Here is a 19,877-nt window from a genome sequence, read left to right on the forward strand (position 1 = left end):
CACAAAACTGTACACACTTTCTTACGTTTATTCCAAAGAGAAGTGTAGTGATTTCTCAACAATATATGTTAACTAATCAATAACTGCGTGAATGATTTTGCCATTCTATTGAAAAGGCTAAGTAAATGAATGTTAAAATTGTTCACAATATTGTTCGGGTACTGTTCAATTTTCAACGTCGAAATTAGATCAAAATACTTTGACCCTTGATTAATAATTGAAAAAAAATCAATTCACCGACATGAAAATACTATTTCTCTGTAAAATATTAGCGTGCGTATATTTTCCCTTAAAATCAACCCGACATCCCAATCGAATTTGCTGTCAGAACCAGTGGCTGAACGCAGTTTTCTCCCTCGGGATACAGCGAGTCGATCTGCACGCGGGGTCATTGCCGGCCGGTCAGTAACCCTTGCCTGTGGAGTCTGCTCAACAGATGGAGCGACCAACGGAAGTCACGCCGATTGTCGCCCATCGTGTTCCTGCACGCTGCAACGCTGATTAACGACTGGTGACCAAGATGCTTGCGACCCTCGCTTCCCCCTCTCTCGTCGCAACGATACCGCTGGAGTGCTGGAAGAGGAAGGAGCAACTGATTGATTTCAGACTTTCGAGACTTTCCACTCCCACTGATTACAATTAACACCTAGTTACGAACATTCAATCAAACTAACGAGCATTTAGAAATTATCTCAAATCTCATTGTAGTCCTGGTGAAAATAATTTTTATGATTTTTGATAAATTTTCAGGGAAATTGGGACATTTTGTACAATTTTGTACACAATATTGTTTTCATAAAAAATTTTAAATATGCATAGTTTCTCACGAAAATTTGCTTTCTTTGCAATTCTTTACGACAAGCTATGCATGTTTACAATTTTGTACGCAGCTCACAGAGTTGATGGTTACAACCCAAGAAAATGCTTTGCGAATGATTATCTTTTCTCCGAGGAAGTATCCTGCGTTCAAATATGTGCGGATGAAAATCTATAGATATACTAATACGTTTGTTTTCACATTATCTGACGTAGGGGATGACGATCAAGTTAATTGAACCTTCCGCCCCTCCCCTCGGTCCAGAAAGGTGCAGATTACGTGCCCAGGTGCCGTGGGCATTAGTCTCCGTGAGACAGACGTCACCTACTATCCCTTAACGATATTACGCCGGCGCCACACCCACCGGATGGTCAACAACCCCAGAACCACCCTCTGCCCTGGCCATCCGAGCTTTATTTATAGAACTAACAATGAACGGCCACCCGAGTATCGCCGAACCCACGAAGACGCGATTGATGTTTGGAGGATCCATTGCGCCCTGGAGAACGAGGGTTGATTCGAGAGCGAGTTACGCCGCGCTTACGTAAGCAGGATTATATCAACCTATTCCTGTAATTGGAACGGAAAACTTATATCCTATGTCCGCGCATAATAACGTCTGGTATACTACACGTTATGTAAGATCGATTAGAATTTTATCATGGGGTGGGGGTTAAGAATGTAGAAAAATCCAAGGGTATAAACAATATATCGGATACGCGTTGAGGAATGTTCGGCATGAAAACACCGGTCAATACGATTTTTGAGACTGGGTTCTGCGATGTTAAATTTTCATTTCTTTCGTGTATTTAATAAAAGAAAAAATAGTTTTATTCGATAAAGTTTGCTTTTGTAAAAACCAGATCGATATTTTGGATTGTAAGAAAAATTATCTATTTTCCGAAGCATTTATTGCAGATAATTATTAAATAAACTTCAGTTTTGCATTTAAATTGCTTTTATTCAAAATTTAAATGCGAAGTTGAAGTTAGTTTAGTTATTATTTACACTAAATAGTTGAGATGATACATGATTTTTCTTAAAGTCCAAAACATCGTTCTGGTTTTCACAAGAGAAAACTTTATCTGATAAAACTGTATTTTCTTTTATTAGTTACGAGGTAGAAATCAAAATTTGACGTGTAGAACTCAGTCGTCAAAAAGACAAAAGCGAACTTTACAAGTAATGAATACAAATTTTGGTTGTTACTCGATGTATAGAATCAAAATTTATTTGTTTGAATATAAACTCAACAAAAAAAAATGTTTTCGCAACCTTGAGTGTTTGATTGATTAGTTTTTTAGCCTTGGATCGCGGGTTGAAATTAATACACTAAACGAGCGAAGTCGAACCTTGCGATTTATTGTGAGCGCCGAACGTTTTGTTCCATCGATATTTACATAGGCTTTTTAAACCGTATTAGTCAGAACCGTTGTTACTATCATACGCGTTATATGTATGTACCTACACTTATTAGTGTATTAACGCGTGACTATTTTTATCCGGTTTTAGAACAAAAGACCCGAGCAGTTCGTTGCGCCGTGGCCTGTTGCACTGCATTGCACATGTATGCATGTGTTTATGCCCATTGTACGTGTAAATACGTGAGCCTATTGCGACTAGCACGTTTAATTTACGACACCGCTGACGAAACCCTCGAGATACTGACTGGCTGGCCTGCATTATGCGGAGAGAACACAATACCCTTGGATCAGTGTCGCTGTCACCTTCTCTATCGCTGATCTATTTTCTAAGGCTTAAGGTCTAGACACGCATGTATCAGACGGCGAATACGGAAGGGGTGACTAACGGTATCGCAGCTGTACAAGACGCGTGTATCCCCTCGATTAAAAATATCACTCAGTAGCGTTTTCGAATCGCATAATTTACCGACTATTTACCAATTCTTTGTAAACAAAAATAAAAGAAAAGACAAGGAAAAAAACAAACGAAAACGAAGCTGTTGTTGAATAATTTTTTATTAATACAAGTACCACGATTTAATGATTTTTTTTTAAATTCAATCGCAAGTGGTCAATTTATTTAATCGATCATGTACGTAACATTGTTAAATCGAATTTTCTTCTTTTTCCCCTAGGAGACGCGCAATGGGACGACGACGTCACTGTTATGCAACGTATGGATAAAGCGGCAGAGCGACGTCCCGTAGTTTTTCTCTACCGCTGTTGCGTTATTAAAATATATTATACGATCTCATGAAGCATAAAGCCTGCGCGGCATCTGCGTGGGTCGTAGATTACGGTATAACGCATCTGCGTCGTTTATGGACACAAGTCTCGCAGCATACACTGTGCGCGTTATTATATACCTCGGCTTGCATACTGCACCGCGGTGTTTATAACAAACAAACTTTCGGCTATCAGGTTAAGAAGAATTCAAGCATTCAAGATAAGACGAAGATAAGCGCCGCTGCACTCCAGTCATACAATTTTGTAATTATTTGCGCAACGCGGCTGGAGACTTGGGATGTACTGGTGTACGATACCCAAAATACAATTCATTCAGTCCACGAGTTGTAAGAGATATTTGTAGATTTGATCACTGTACAGTCCTTAACTATTTTCATGTTCCAATCAAAGCGTAGATCTAGCTACGAAATGATAGTTTTCCAGCTTTAACTCAAAAATCGCTTAATAGTGTATTACTACTCTTTTTCATTATGCTTACTGGAACAATATTTTTGAGATAATTTGAGGTGCGACTCAAATAAATTGATGCTAAGGTCTTAAATGACCGATAATAAATTTGAAGAAACAGGTTCAATTTTGCGATAACCATAAAATATAGTATTGAAAACTATTCTCACACTGAATACTTATACCTGTATCAAATTTTCCTGTAATTTCAAAAATGTTGTTGTAACGCGTTACTCATTCTGCTGAAATTTTCGAGTAACTGTAACAAATGGAATTATTCTCATTGCATTAGCATATGTCTAGGAAAATAGAATCACAAGTTTCACTTGTTGAACTCGGCGTTAATCATCGCGACATGTTCAGGTGCGCGCCTAATAAGCGAGCTGTAAGCAACGTAGTTCGTCATTGTCGCAGGCCGAGTAGCAGAGCACGCGGATAAATAACGAGATTATTTTCAATTAAGCGGAGTTTCAGGCTATCCTGCAAGAGTCCAGGTTGAAATGTGTCCGTTGCAGTAACAGAACTGCAGTGGGCAGGCTCGTTTGTTTCGCTATAGTACCCATGTATAAATGTATAATGTATAAATATACCTAACGCGGCGTAAAAGTTCGGCTCTATTTATCCGCTCTGCGCCGACAAAGGCAGATTTTATTTCCTCGTTCTTCGCTCCGTATACGTAATATGAATACGAGAGAGTTGGTACCCTTATTCATCTGCCAGTGCCAACCTTCACTGCGCTGCTATAACAGGATGGACGTGGGAATCTCCCTACATTCGTATATGTAGAGAATGAATTCCTAACGACTGATGGTCCGCACGTCGCCTGCTAAAATTTAGTGCGCATGCGCTGCAATCAGAGAGCGGCTGTTTGCCAGGGCGACCAACTCTCGCGCTATTTTCTAACCTCGAAAATTTTGATAGTTTTCGTTGACAAATATGTGCTCGATTACCAACTGTTAAGATTTTTTATGTTATACAGTTTATACCGCACTGTCGCTTACAATTATGACGGTTGGTCGCTCTGGCTAACAAATACTCTCGAATTGTAGCGCGTGCGCATCAATGTTACCAACACGAAAGATGTTGGCAACTCTGGTGCGCATCAAATTTTTGCAGACAACAGTATATCCAGTGGTTAATAATTCACTCGGTGTAAAAAATTAGATGAAAATAGAAGAAGTGAATTTTTTTAAATTCAACAATCGATATATTTTCCTGAAGCTTACATGTTTATTTCAAAAGATTTCGGTGAATGTATGCACAGCGATATATTTTTTTCTTTACAGTCTTACGTTGAATTCAAATTGTATTGAAAATCATGATCGAGAGAACAACACCGTCTTAAAAACTTTCTTCTCTGCATGAAATATGGAATACTAAATAGCACCTACTTCGAAGATTTTCAATTCTTCTCGTGCACCGTCTGCAAGGCGTGTCTTATAGGTACATAACCTATGTAAATTTGTGAGCGATACGTGACTAAGTATATTCATATAATGCACGGGAAGTTCGTTCTCACGTTTGTACATAATACCTAGTGAGGAAATATCGATCAATATTTCGCAATCAGCCACCGCCCGAGGTATATAAATCATAATTATATACCGGTTTATAGCTACATAAGCTTCGAGTCAATAACCATTAAAGCGAGCATCTGCAGCAGCGGCTGCACCATAGGGCTGAAATGTGACGAGCTGCAGGGGAAGATAATGGCGAGCTAATTGCCTGCTCTTAGTCATGGTGGTTCACCGCGTTATTGTACAGGTAATATTAAAATTAGGATATGAATCGGAGACTTAATAGACGGAGCAAAATATTTCCCCTTGAATGCAATATAATTTCTGCATTATAATGCACGTCGCGTAAACGTACATACAGGGTGAGGAAAAAGTATGTAAACCCCTAGAAATCTCAAAAATATCACCAAGGTTAATTCTTAGATTTAAATTTTTAACAAAGGGTTCAATGGTGACCTTTGAGTTGACCCTGAAACTCATCTTCAAGATCATTTTGAAATCAATTTTGATTTCTCAAATTCCACCATTGGAATCTCTTGTTAAAAATTAGGTAAGATTTAACCGTGGTGATTTTTTTTTCAACGAATCCCACGAGATTTTTTATCGGTCTCTATACTTTGTCTTCACCCCGTATGCATATGAATTAAGTATAGACGGCTTCAGTATGCATGCGCACACCTTTGTTCACCGTCGAGTGTAAAATATCTCATGACACACGTATGTATGTACCTAAGTGTTTCTTTCCTAAGATCAGCGAGCCACGCGGAGTCTGCAGCGGCGCTAGTGCGAATGAGTCATTCCTTTTTCTTTTTTTTTTCTTCTTCTTTCTTTTCTTACAACCTTTTGCAATACGCGACCGGATCTTGCATCGCGTGTCGCTGGTTATACAATCTGTACCGAAAATAATCGGCACGCTTATTCTGAGATTTCTTATGTATATGTATACAGAGTGAATTCCTACAACGACTTTACGGTCCGTCGTTCGTTGAAATTTAATATGCGTTTATACAATCCGAGATGAGCAGCTGTTCGCCAGGGTGACCAACCGCCATAAATGTAACCTAAAAAGTTTTGTACACTTGACGCTGGCATTTGTGCTCAATTCACTACAGTCAAATTTTTTGTGGTTGGTCACCCTGGCAAACAGTCGTCACTCTCGGATTGCAGCGCGTGCGTATTGAGTTTTAATATAATGTTATGTATATGTACCACACATATCATATACGCATATCGCAAGACAGTTTTTTTTTGTTGATAAAATTGTAATTCGCGGTTAATTCTCTAATTCTGCATGTATACCTAACCTAACCATACCAACGTGTATTTAGCTTAACCGTGAAATCAAAATTTGGAAAGAGCAAACGCCCAGCCGCCGGCAGCTTACAACGTACTAGGTGTTTAATATTAAATAGCAAGCGCGATCTCGGCGTGGACCGGACGGAGCGCATTAATGTTTAATAAATTCAAGTCCCCCTTTGATCGAAGTTCTTTCTACCCGGTTAGAGGGGCGGAGGGGGGTGCGGGAAAAAAGGGAGTCGATTGAACCGATTCACTCGGTCTGCCTCTCCTACTGCACTTTGAAGCACTCATATAAACCGAAACACTGACAAATGTTTTTCACGAAATATATGTCCCGCAGTACGTATGTAGTATGATGTATACGTTACAGACGCGAATACTTACAGTTTATCGTTTGCAAAAGTCAAGGACATGGGTTTCTCGCATTTTGCATATTGCACCTATAACGCGTGATAGATGTTAATATACGGTTTGTATATAGATTCCAGGTATAGACGAACACGTTACACTTGCATCACTGACAAATGATACCAATTATTTTTATTTCTATACCTCTATCTTGTGACAGTCGACTGGGCCTTCTATACCTCATTTATAACTTATGCAAATTTTCGTCGACGCAAGTGCTTTTGCAATTCATTCTTCGAGGTAGAAGAACACTCTGTATATTGAACTAATTCGTTCGAAGAAACAAATCGAGCATCGTGTTCATATATATGTTTATATTCCATATGGCCATGAGGAAAGTGTGCACAATATGCGCGTGCGTCAAGTCGTTCGAATCTTATTGGCCGACAGTTATCACCTGATTGAGCCGCCGATGCAATACCAATCGCGAAAGTCAGAAAATGTCCCTAGGAGCCTACCCGTAGCTGTGGGCTCCTAGGGACACACCACGTATACACATCTATATAGGTACACAATTTTCGCACGTTTTATTGAGATGAAAAAAAAAAAAAATTTGTCAATAATTCATGCGCAGGGTTTATTTTCTTGGCGAATGAAATCTGATACGAAATGTAAAGAAATAACAGAACCCTGCTGCAGGTGCCGGCCCTGCACTGCTGCACCGGTAACGTTTTTTCTTATTTCTACCCTTCCACGTACGGCTCTGCAGTACACATATAAATGTCTACCTATAGCAGGGTCAGGATTGCCTGACTCGCCGCTTAACTTATGAACGAACCATCGAATGAACGAACGAGAAGCAGGAGAGAGAGAGAGGAAGAAAGGGTAAGGTGCGGCGGACACGTGAAAGAGGCAAGAAATGCATCGGTGCAGACACCCGCTAGACCCAAAGTCCCGGTGAGCCTTAATAATCCACCGGGCGTAGCAAATCGTGAAAGAGGCTCGTTCATCCCGCACAATTTTATCCGCTGCCCTTTGCGGCCAAGAGCCGCGGCCGCGTAAGATTAAGGGATTTGAAACCTTACAATAATTGTATACGTTAGTTGCGTAACTTTACAAATTTCACTATTTTTGACGGTTATTGCATTTAATTACGTCGGACCAAATGTCTCCTGCAGAATTTTACATTTTTACCCAGATATTTATCGCATCTTCAGAATCACAAATTTAATCGTCAATTTTGTACATTTCGATTCAATTTAATTTAATTTAATGGAATGAATTTTTAGTTCAAATTTATCGTTTAAACTTTGTGAAGTTTCAAGTAATTTTTCCGAGTGAACATAATATTATAAGGTTTGCATAATATTATTGAGATAATTTTGACTCGAAGGAAAATAATATACCTACATGTAATATGTATAATAAGCAACAAGTTTCATTTCAGAAATACATATAAATTAGTGTACTATGAGATCACACTGAGGGAGAAATAATTTGTATATACGTAGTACATATATGAATTCATTCTTCCGATCGTTTACACGTTATCGTAATACATCGATATAATATTCTACGAAACAAGCTCACATTTTATAATGTATTATAACAACTTATATCGTCATCGATAAATTTATAGATACATATACATACGTATATTGTACATGGAACTAGCAGAGGCAGATATACTATATGTATATATGTATATAATATATAAACGTCAGCGGCAGCAGGAAGGTATAATTTATTAATGATATGTTATTTTTTGGGCGTGCCTTTGACCGAGAGGGGAAAAAGTTGGGTATCCGAAGTGCGGGATATGCACCCTGCTGCATGGGCACCGCGTTCGTTCAAGGAACTCGAGGTCCTTACCTGTTGAATCCCCGGGACCAAGGGCCGAGCCGCTGTCCGTCTGTGACCCGGGACACAGTTTAGTCACGTAAGACGAAATCCCGTCGAGTAGGACCTGTTTTTTTCCCTCACCCCTGCAGGGCCGAAGCTTTTCACCCCCGTCGCGGGGTCGCGTCTCTGCATTTCGCCCCTTTTTCGTCCCACGAATTATTATATTCAAAGGTTTTTCACTCCGCGGGGATGCCGGCGAAATGCTTTATTTATGCACGATAATAGTGTGCAAGGGGTAGGTTGACATGTCAAAATTTATAGGGTGATCCTATCTTCAAATTAATTATACGCGTGCAACAACGGGACTCCTGCAGTGAAGAGAAGGTAAAAAATCATCGAATTTTACTCTTTCCTGGAAAATTTGTTTGCAGCCATTTTCCAACTGAATCGTATAACCACTGTTCGAAGATCAAGGATATAATAGATAACAATTTCGTATTGGTTGTTTTCTTTATTATACATTAATATAGAGTCAACACCCTTTGCCTTATTTTATATAATCCATCTGTTTTATTTAACGCCATTCCTAAGGAATTAGAAACTTTATATTGGTATATAATATGTTATATATTATACGTGTGTACATACTACCTATGTAATTTTGAAATCCTCGGAAGTTGATTGCTTAATTAAAAACGAAACACTTCCTTAATTGCGGAGAAATTGCTCGGTTGTTTCCTTGAATGAAACTTAATCGTATAATCCTGCAGATAGACCTTTCCATTAAACCTATACAACTCTGTTACATGGGTCTGTGTATGTAAAGTTTATTCCACGTTAGAAGTATGTATAATATACCAACATCGTACAAATCCGGCTCTCATGAAAAATTTCCCATCCGTTCTGCGCAGATTGATATATAAGATACGGAAATACGATATATAGATTATAAATGAATGATAATAGGAATCAACACCATTTTTTTAATTGATTAAAACTGCGATTCAAGGAGAGAGTGCAGGAGTCGTATGAACAAAAAAGAACACCTGAAATTGCAATTTTTCGATATCACTATTTTTTTTTTTTTTTCTAGTAAGGAGGATGTCATTAGTTAAAAATAGGCAAAAAATTTTCATAACCAAATTTGTAAAAATTTAAATTTCCTACAAGTTTGGTCCTGACCATTTTTAATCAAAAGTTGAAAATGGGTAACTTATTTGACAATAACCAATTCTCCCATAAGCTCAAGATGATCGTTGAAGCTAATACCAAATCTGTTAAAAATTATAAATCTAGCCCATCAATAAAATCCGAAAAATCAGAGAAATAAAATGGTGCAACGAAAAAATTTGCTCTTTCAATCCTACATCCCGACCGTACTAGAGAGCCGATCGTCAGAAGAGCTGGCATGCGAGCGGTTTCGCCGTGCATTCTTATCCCCGATCCGCGGGTGAGACTCGGACTCGCGATTAGTGAGAATAGTCGAGTCCCTTTCTTCTTTGGTCCGCGTGTTGCGCGAAGAGGCATTGTTTCAGCACCTACGCGATGCGCGACGTCGGCAACACACAACTATACACGTTCGAGTACTCGGTTGTGGAACAACAATCGTCGCCTCGGCCCTGCAGCACTCTAACAATCAGGTAGCGTCGGTGCCGGTCGTCGAAGCGAAGATAGATGCGGCAAATAGACACGCCTGTAAGGCCACGCGGAGTCTAGTCGCGAGTTTAGTGAGTTTAGTCATTACCCGGCAGCCACCGCCGCCAGTCGCCAGGCGCGATTCCTCGATTCCTTCCTGAAAACAAAGGAAGAGCGGAACTGCCTGATCGGTAAAAACGCACGCGGTTATCATCCGCGTGACAGCATGAGTTTTTACGGTCTATTTTCAAAAGAAAATCCCCGTAAACACATCGTCAGGTGAATCGGATCTCATTCCGGATTACAAAATCGAGAACAGACCCCGTCGATCGAAGCAACGCACGCCTGTCGCCGCCGATTCTCCGGCCGTTGCATCGGCCTGAAGTTTGCCGCGTTCGAAAAATCGTCAACCGGCGTTTACGCCACCCGCCTCGAGTCCCGGAGACAGTTGAGCGTCGGATTCGGCCGATCGCGGAGTGTTTCGCGTGTGTTCCTTCGTTCCGCTTTTCGGCGTTTGTTTTTCCATTCCTTAAATATCAGTTATCGTTGTGTTGTCGTCGTTCTTTTGTCCCTCGAAACATCGATAATTCGAACAATCCTTGCATTCGTTCGTTCCTTCGTTCAGTGTCTGTTATTGTCAGGCGGTTTTTCGCCGTTTTATAAATGCATCAGAGGGGAGGAGGGCGAGGAAAAATAAAGACAATATCCTCACCGCGTGTGTTTACAGTTTATTTTCGACGACGATGCAGAGATCGAGGACTTCGCGAGACTCTAATTGAGGAATTGACATTTGTCTTTCGCGTCTAATAGTTGCTCACTAATTGTATCTATATACGTACATACATACATTCGCACGCGGGTGATCGTGTGTTGCGTAACACGTAAGTACGAGAAGTTACGAAACGGTGATGAATTAACGTCATTTATTACTAATTCGCAGCTTGCGGAATCGAAGGAGTTTTATATATTGTGCGCGGCTGTGCTTACTCTTCGCCAAATCTCATACCTATACGCGTAATGCGTTAAAATAATATATATAACGAATTGCTGTTAGATGTGTTTGTGATCTTTGTAATCAAATGTGCATTTTTCAAGTGTTCAAAGTGAAATCTCATCCTTATTCCTCGTCTTCGAGTAATAACGAGCCTCATCGTCATGGCGTACGTACTTTGGAGAGTGTTCATGAAAAAGTACACCAAGGTCCGATTGGGAATTAGGAATCTACCGGTGAGTTTTCAGTTTAACGATATTATGCAATATTTAACGAGATAATTATTTATCCACTTTCCTGTGTGCAAGCGATCGAATATTCGTCTCTTCGATAATTAGTAATTTTCTCATCAAGTTGAAGTTGGTGACTTGATCGTAACGATACGATACGATTTTCGAACTGTTTGAAATTCAGTAAACCCTGATAAAACCCTGATAGTTCGTTGATAAAATCATTGTAAACATATGAAAATATTTAGTGATTTTTTTCGCCACGTTTCGTTACGATGAAGTTACTAACTTCAACTTCCTAAACTTCCTTAATTCACTAAGAGTTTTAAAAAGTACCTGAGACGTTGAGATCACGATTTTTTTTATCCTTGTACGTATATTAGAGTTGTCCAAAAAAAATCGACCATTTTTTTTCAAAGTCACACGTTTAATAATAGCAGGAAGAGGAAATAAGACAACTGTTACAATTTCAGCCCTTAAATGTTGAATTTAGTGGTTCCTGAACGCAATTTTTCATTTTCAATTCGATTAACATCTATGCGAGAATAATTTCAGTAATTTCTGAGTTTCGTAGCTCAGTAACGAGGTAATGTAATTTAAAAATTTAATGTTCTATAAAAAAAGGTCTCTTATAATTTTTTGATAAGCCAACTCTTTCAAAAATTATTCAAGGTCAAAATTTAATTGAAATCATTTAAAAATTCACTTTTTTTCAATATTAACAGCGAAAATACTAGACTCATCGCAAAATATTGTTGTTTTTTTTTTTTTATCACGAGATTCAAGTAATTATCACTCGAGTAAATTTATTTTTTGCTAAAAAAAAAAAGGCGCTTTAATAAATTTGCTTAAGTTGGAAATTAATTGAATGAATTTGAAATCATTGAACGCTGATTTCCTGTTTTATTAGCACTTATTCGTAATATTTTGATTTCACGACGTTGCGTGCAAGTAGAGGTCGATTTATTTCTTTCTTTGCTTTTATATTCAGAGAGTCGGTAGTGTCGAATGTTGTTGATAGTTTTTATCGTAGCTTCTTCTCTTTTGTTACAAAAAAAAGTTTTCTTCCTCGATCTGATTACGATTATATATACTATTTACAGGTATATAAATATATGTATTTACGTACCGATTAGACACGCACAATTATTCCTCGATTCTTTACGGCGGATTGAGAGGAGATGCAGAAAAAACGAAGCAGACACATTGTTGTGAATAAAGTGGGACAAAAAAAGACCTCGCTTATTTATAAGAGTTATTACGCATGCAGTGTATGTGTGTGTGTGTGTGTGTGTGTGTGTAGAATATTGATTGCAGGATATTATAACGCGTGGAACGAAACTCGAGGGCATAACATTGCAAAATGTCGAATTAAGCAACGCGTATGTATATTGTTGTGACTCGAATTAGCGCATGCGATGCAGGCTAGGCTAGAACAACGACGAAAGCTTTGTAATGTTACAACTATCGTACATATACAGCATAATGTAATACGTGTATGATGCCTTTCAGAATTGAAAGTCACCTTTTCGGTTGAAAGAAGCGGAAGGAACAAACACAGTTTCTCTCTGCATTGCAAATTCTATTATAATAAAGTTGTGCAGAGAGATTTATTTGCTGCACAAATTCTCCTCCTCCTCCTCCTTCTCGTTGACGAGGCAAAACGAGATCAATCATCGAGTATATATAGTAGGTATAGTATATATACGTTACATGAATCATGCAAAAGAGACACGATCAGTGACGCGATCGCGAATCTATAACGATACGGTTGATTTCAAGTTCCGGCCGTTTCATTTCTCTTTATTTTTTTTATTCAGTTTAATGCAGTCATTATTATTGAATCGTTGTTTTATTTTACGTTCAATCATTCTTCAAAAGTCAAGCACAACGAAGAAGAAAGAAAGATGCGTATCCAGAATTTCAAACTCCGTTCCAACGAACGATATCGTTTAAATACGTTAGACTGAAAATGAAAATTTCCAATATGCCATTTTTTACACAAATACGATTTACAAATATTGGATAACAATATAAAGAAAGATGAGAAGAATTTTGAGAAAAGTAATATCTGTATATGGGAATCATATGCGGTCGGTTACTTTTCCGGATTTCCACTTCCGGTAAAAAGGTGGAGACGGAGAAGGTGGAGGCTGGAAGAGTGGGACTCGCTACTAATCCTTTCCCTCCCCCCCACCCCTCTCTGCATCTCGTCACGTTTAATAATTATCATCGACGCGAGGCTCGCTGCAGGTTTGCCGATCGCGCGTTGGATAGCAGCTCACGTTTTCACCGCCATGCGTTTTATACGCGGACGTGCTTCAAGTGTGAAATTGAAACTGTTATGCGTCCCGCCCTCGCGATGCAAAGGGGAAAAGATGCGCATGTCGTCTTCTAGAAGAAGAAGTAGAAGAAGAAGAAGAAGAAGAAGAAGAATACACACCTGCGGTAGCACGCCTCTAGAGAAATAATACGTGATACCAACGTACACGACATATAGAGAATTTTCAAATCGAGACTGCAGCAGAGAAGAGCCGACGACGAATCTTGAATAATTCAGTATTCGAATCTCTTAAATCAGATGAAGATCGTATTATGATCTCAGTAAATACTCGAGGAAGTAGTGATGGGGGCGGGGTTGAAATTCCGAATTTGAAAAGTGGTGAAAACGGTATGTTCTGAATTGTTTTATGGCAAAACTTGAGGTGAAGAAATCAAACTTTTACGAAACATCAAAGTTCCAAAAGTGCGAAAATAACAAAATTTTAAAATCTGAATTATCGAAGACTTTGAGTTCTGTGTAAATTTCTGGCTCGTTGAAATTTCATAACTTTGATCTGTCTGTGTTTGGGATTTTCGATATTTTTATTTCCGGAATCCTGATAATTCTGATTTTCGATTTTCTGGTTTTTTACATCCACTCGTCGAGTAAACCACGCTGTATAGGTATATTTTAATTTTCGGAATTTTGCATTCCGGAACTTTAAACCCTCGGGTCTCCAGCCATTCGAAACTTCGGTGTTTCGTAAAAACTTCATTTCTCTGTCTCGAAAAGGCGAAAATTCAAACCGGAAATCTTGATCCGATCTTTGCTTCCGCATTAAAAAAAAAAAAATATAAATTCTGTCTTACATCAGATTTCTCGGTGCATGATGTCACTCGACAAAAGTTTTCTTTCATCCACGCAACTCTATCTTCCAGCATTGAACTTCCCGCATCTGCTGAACCTTGTTACACTCCGCGACCTTCTACCTTTCTTCCAGTCTCCCATCTCATTGTTAATGCACACGCTATAAACGAACGGTAATTAATATCGTTGTTGCTATCGCGCAAATACAATAGCGATGCACTAGAGAAGCTTTGCGTTTGCTAATTATTCACCTCGATGTGTGTATTCGCGTGTATATTATATCCACGTACGTTTTTTCAACGAGTATGCATTTCTTCTCTAACAAGTGTATCATCATTGATGTACAGACATTGGCGTCGGAAGGCCGGGCAATTCCCCTTCGTAATAGGACGATAGTAATCGTCAGACCGTAACTCGGCCTAATTTACACCCGCGTTGTATAAAATTGTATAACTAATTTAAACTCTTCTACTTTACCGCGAATCTCAAGGTGATCTAAGCGACACGCAAGACATCCGTCGTATATTTCTAGCTAGATTCAACGAACACTGATTAGAAAAGAATTTCACGATGTCCTTGAATTCAATGGTTAAAAGTTTACATTTATTAAGGAATTGCAAATTTGCAAATTTTTTAAAGATGGATTTAGATTTCACAATTATCTATATATTACTTTTGAGTTATGTTTTCCTCGGTTGCAATAGTTTATGTATATCTAGATGTACCTAGTAAAGGTAGGAGAGAACCTCGCGCCGTTATGTCACAGCTTGGCAATCTAAACTCGCTGTACAGATGATCTGCAAAAACTGTATAAGAGCTCTAAATAAGTCAAGCTAAAGAAATCCTGAAAATGGACGACGCCATCGATCAACGCCACATCATTATAGCCCAGGGTCTTTCTTACCTCCATCTCGTAACCCTTTGAGAGTCACAAATTATTGTGCTGAGTCAAGTCTTTTAACAAGATAATATTCTATGGTTTTCGGGGTCATTGATTGGATTCACTGTAGCGAATTTTCGAAATCTGATTTTTTTTAATATACAAAAACTGGATATAAATTAAAAGGTAAGATCACTTAAAGATTTGACAATTCTTTTCTTATAATAAAAAGCAGATTATCATATAGACAATAAATTGCTGGCAATAAAATTTCAATTAGAATTTGAATTCGCGTGAGTATAATTGTAATCTAATAAGAAAAGTGTCGCTTTTATGGCGGTATAATTTGAAAAAAATTGAAAAATCCAACCTGTTTTGTAATGTTATCACCTCCGTCCACATGTCGATCGGTTCGTCGCCCTTCGCGAGTTTCTATTTCAATCGACTGCAGTAGTGGAAGAAAGGGTGCATGCATGGTTTAAAAGTGAGGTTTATAAGCGGTCGCAGGAGCAACAGAAGAGAAGAGAAGAGAAGAGAACGGTTAGCGGTGGTCAGACTCACTCCCTTGACCGTGAACCTAGGTTGACCCGCGACACAAACGCACAACAAAACACTCCTCCATAAATCTACTCGTAGGAACAACGTCGTCCTGCAGCCTCCATCGTTACGATGCAGCTATGCTGCATTCCCTTTTATATTCGACATCGTACGTGTGTTATATAGATAGTATAATGCAAGTTCTTATTTAATGCCGAAATCCCGTATCAATATATAGGTTGTTTGTAAAATAATCCTCTTGGTGTAATTATCAAGGTAGGAAAAAGTTGAATTGAAAACAACAGCAACAACAACAACAATTCTAACTCTTGGGTCTTTTTTTTTCTTTCTATTTCTGTTTTTGTCATTTCTTACGCAATTAATTATCATCGATTTTCATATATTAGTATTGTTGTATCATTAAAAAGAAGCTAATTAAGTTTGTTTATTTTAATATATATATATATAAACCAAATGTTAATTTCTTTCAAACTCCTTTAATACCGTGAGAACGAATTATGGATTTACTCTTTAGAATATATGGCCGGTAAAAATGTGGGTAAATAGAACTGATACGAAAATTTCTAAAGTGTATTATATTCAACTTGTTTCAAGAGATATGACTGAATAAAATAAGGATCTTGGTTTTTTACTCAGAGTCAGGCTTAATTGGGTCGCGAGCGGAATTGTGCCGAGCCTGGTTATTTGGCAGGAGATATCCATTTTTTTTTCGAGATATCCATTGTACGACTCGAGTATACTAAATCAAGGATAGACAGATATATTCTTATCGTAGTATTTTACCTACGGAGTTTGTTTGTCATCTTCATTTCCTTGATAAAGTTAACGTGAAATGTTATTTTTAAAAGTCAAAAGAGCGCCTGGAAATCAGAACAAATGATAACGATCAAGGAAAGCGACAGCAATTAAATCCGTTGAAATCCGTAGTCCGACCGATATATATATATATATATATATAAATTTAAATGAAAAATTTGGACATAAAGTTTTGACAAGAAAATATGTATAAATGTATAGTTACAACTGATGTAAATGTAACTGTATTATAATAAAAATAATTCTATCATAAATATACCGTACGAAAATATCTCATATATATGTGTATGTATACATATATGTATGTATATATATATATATATATATACACATACGTACATATATAATCTCACCTCAATTATCCGGACGGAAATAAACAAGACGACGACGCTGAGAACACGCCGTGAAAACGATGAATGGAGTTTGTAGATAGGGATTGCTGATGTTTTTTCTTTCTCACCTGGTCAAAGTTCGCGGTTGTTCTCTTTTTTTCCTCTTCTTTTTAGTCCTCTCTCTCTCTCTCTCTCTCTTTCTCTTTCTCGCTCTCGTTTCTTTACGGTGCGCGTTTATGTATTGTATCGAGAATATTGAATGAACGGAATCGCCTTCGGGAGAATACTTCGAGAAGACCTTCTCTCGTTTAGTTGTTCCCCAAAAAAGGCAGTACTTGAGACATTCTTTGTTGTTTCTTATTTTTTTTGTTTTTTTATTTTTTTTGCCTCCTTTTTTTGTATTTTTCTTCTCGTTATACTCGTATCGAAAAAAAATCGATCGCCTTCTAACGGTTCTTATTTACAGCCGATTTATGTTGCGGAGGTTTTTGATTGTCGATAATTCAATGATTTTTCCTTAATTTGTAGATTACGAGATTTTTGAAATATTGAGAATTTGTCGAATTTATTTATTCGTAAGCTAAGCTGATTATTTATTTTATTTTATTTATTTATTTATTTTTTTATACTAATTTAAGAAAATTTGTAAATACCGTAATTTTTAACTAGAAGTTATAATATAGACAACAAGTTTTTAGTTTCAATCGCCTTAAAGTAAAACGTTGATATATCTGGATGAGGCTGAAGTTAGCTGATGTTATTGGAATGATTTGTATTTTTCGGAAAACTCGTTGTTTCGTGATTTTTTTGGAATTTCACTGAAATACAGTGAATTTTAATTAGGCAAAAGTAATTCTTATTTTCAAAACTTTAGTTATTTCAAAGTCACGAAATAATTGCTAAATAGTGATTTTTATTCTTTCAACGTTTCGTTACGATAAAAGTATTAACATCAGTTTCATAAATCTTGGACATTCGTTCGATTACAATCTACAACGATTTGTATTTTTTCGATAAAAATTATTTTTTTTCTTTAAATTTATTCAAACAATTTTTACGTTCATTCTCTCTTCGTGTCGAATGGAAAAATTTCTTAACGTTACTGTACAAAACCGAAACAGAATTATTTCTATGCAATAGTTTGCATATGTATCACATGTGAATTATTATAATTTCCTTGTATAATTGGACACACGTGAGAACATTTGATGATTTCTTACCGCATTCACACTCCTCAGGCAAAACACTGCAGCCTTTTATTATTAAAGTTTCTCCCCCATTTATAGGTATACAATTATTATAATACATAAACGTGACGCGTGAATCTTTATTATTATCATTATTATATCCTTAAGGTCTGTGTATAACATAAAGTAATTAGTATATCACTTATCAACGCCTGTCCCAATTATCGATCTCTTTATTGTCACATCTGTTAATTTGATTCTCATTTCCGAAATTAGCAAAAAGTTCAGTTTTTTTCAGTCATCGAGAAATTCATTTATTTGTGTCGTCAATTATTTATAATTTTCGATAATAAAAAGCACAATAATTTCGTATAAACGTCTAGAAGATTACTGTTTATACATTTTCCTTATCACACAAGTATAATATTAAATATTTTCATATACCTATATTCAATTTCCAAACTCACTTGCAAACTTAAATACTTTTTTCATTGTCTCTCCTCCACTGCAGCTATTCCCGCGGCGCCGTGGCAGCAGCGACGTCGGCGTTTTCTATAATATCTAGATGATTTTCTCTCCTCTCGAGTCGGCAAGACCCTTTTTTGTACACCCAGACACAATCAACAACCACCTTATTATACCACCTACCACCTTACACTACATCCGGTCGATGCTGCTGCAGCCGAAAAACAATTTGCTCTTCTTTAACTCTCCCCCCCTCTCCGCCCCCCCCCCCCCCCCCTTTTCTCGTTATTTTCACATGACAAAACATTTTTCACTATCGTGTTTTATACCTACGATTAGATTTTATTTAATGATTAACAACGAATATCGTATTATAATTATATATATATATATATATAAAGCTCGACTATATCTCAAAATCATTCTATGTTTTTTTTTTCTAACATTCTACTCGGGAAAAACGCAGCCTGAATTTTTTTTCAAATTTTTTTTAATCGAACCGTTTATTTTTTATAAATAAACGAAGTCGATTGGGAATGTCAATTTTTCATGAATCCGAATGAAATTCTCAAAAAATCCAGTGAATTATACGAAATACCCGCCGTTAAGGAAAAACGTGGACCGATTTTTTTTTTTTCCTATTTTTTTTTTTCCATCACCTAATTCGGATTTTTGAAATTTTTAAAGGAAGGAAAACGTCCTTTACGAAGGAAACTTGATTAGACATTCATCTTCATTATCAATTCGTCAATAAAAATTAAATAATAATAATAATAATAATAATAATAATGAACTATGAACCCGATGTTTATATATTCACACGTCGATTGGTTAAAACGTTTGATTATTACGCGCCCCTCTGACTCCCCTCGATATTTTTGCGATATTTAGTGTTAAATACGTGCTGAATAAAGAGAGGAATACACGCTATATTGTATAGCTTAACACAGGCAGTTACGTAATCACGAACGAATAATGGCATTCTATTGACTCTGCGCGAAGCGACGGTCCAGCTGATCCAGCACGACGTTTTTATTTATTATACCTGTATAGATCCTATATATATATATATATATATATATATATATATATATATATATATATACGACGATCATCATTTGCGTCAAGGTTTCAACGCCGCAAATTTACTGACCTCGAGCAGCGCGTCGTTTT

The 19,877-nt window shown here is 37.3% G+C and overlaps 1 protein-coding gene and 1 long non-coding RNA gene across 2 annotated transcripts in view; one reads left to right on the forward strand and one right to left on the reverse strand.

The window, feature by feature from the left end:
- Window positions 1–4,293: 4,293 nt before the first annotated feature.
- LOC124404615 lies at window positions 4,294–18,369 on the reverse strand. The gene is made up of 3 exons (XR_006929022.1): window positions 18,359–18,369; window positions 9,125–9,127; window positions 4,294–4,360 (listed from the first exon to the last, which is right to left on the reverse strand). It is a non-coding gene; the product is annotated as an uncharacterized LOC124404615 (long non-coding RNA).
- The window catches only part of LOC124404610, a 184,718-nt gene continuing 176,058 nt past the window's right edge, over window positions 11,218–19,877 (forward strand). The window contains exon 1 of the mRNA XM_046878916.1: window positions 11,218–11,342. Coding sequence (XP_046734872.1) covers window positions 11,271–11,342 — 72 coding nt within the window. The 5' untranslated portion in view covers window positions 11,218–11,270. The remainder of the gene's footprint in view (window positions 11,343–19,877) is intronic.

Source organism: Diprion similis, chromosome 3, assembly GCF_021155765.1.
Source record: "Diprion similis isolate iyDipSimi1 chromosome 3, iyDipSimi1.1, whole genome shotgun sequence".
In the NCBI taxonomy this organism is placed as follows: domain Eukaryota; kingdom Metazoa; phylum Arthropoda; class Insecta; order Hymenoptera; family Diprionidae; genus Diprion; species Diprion similis.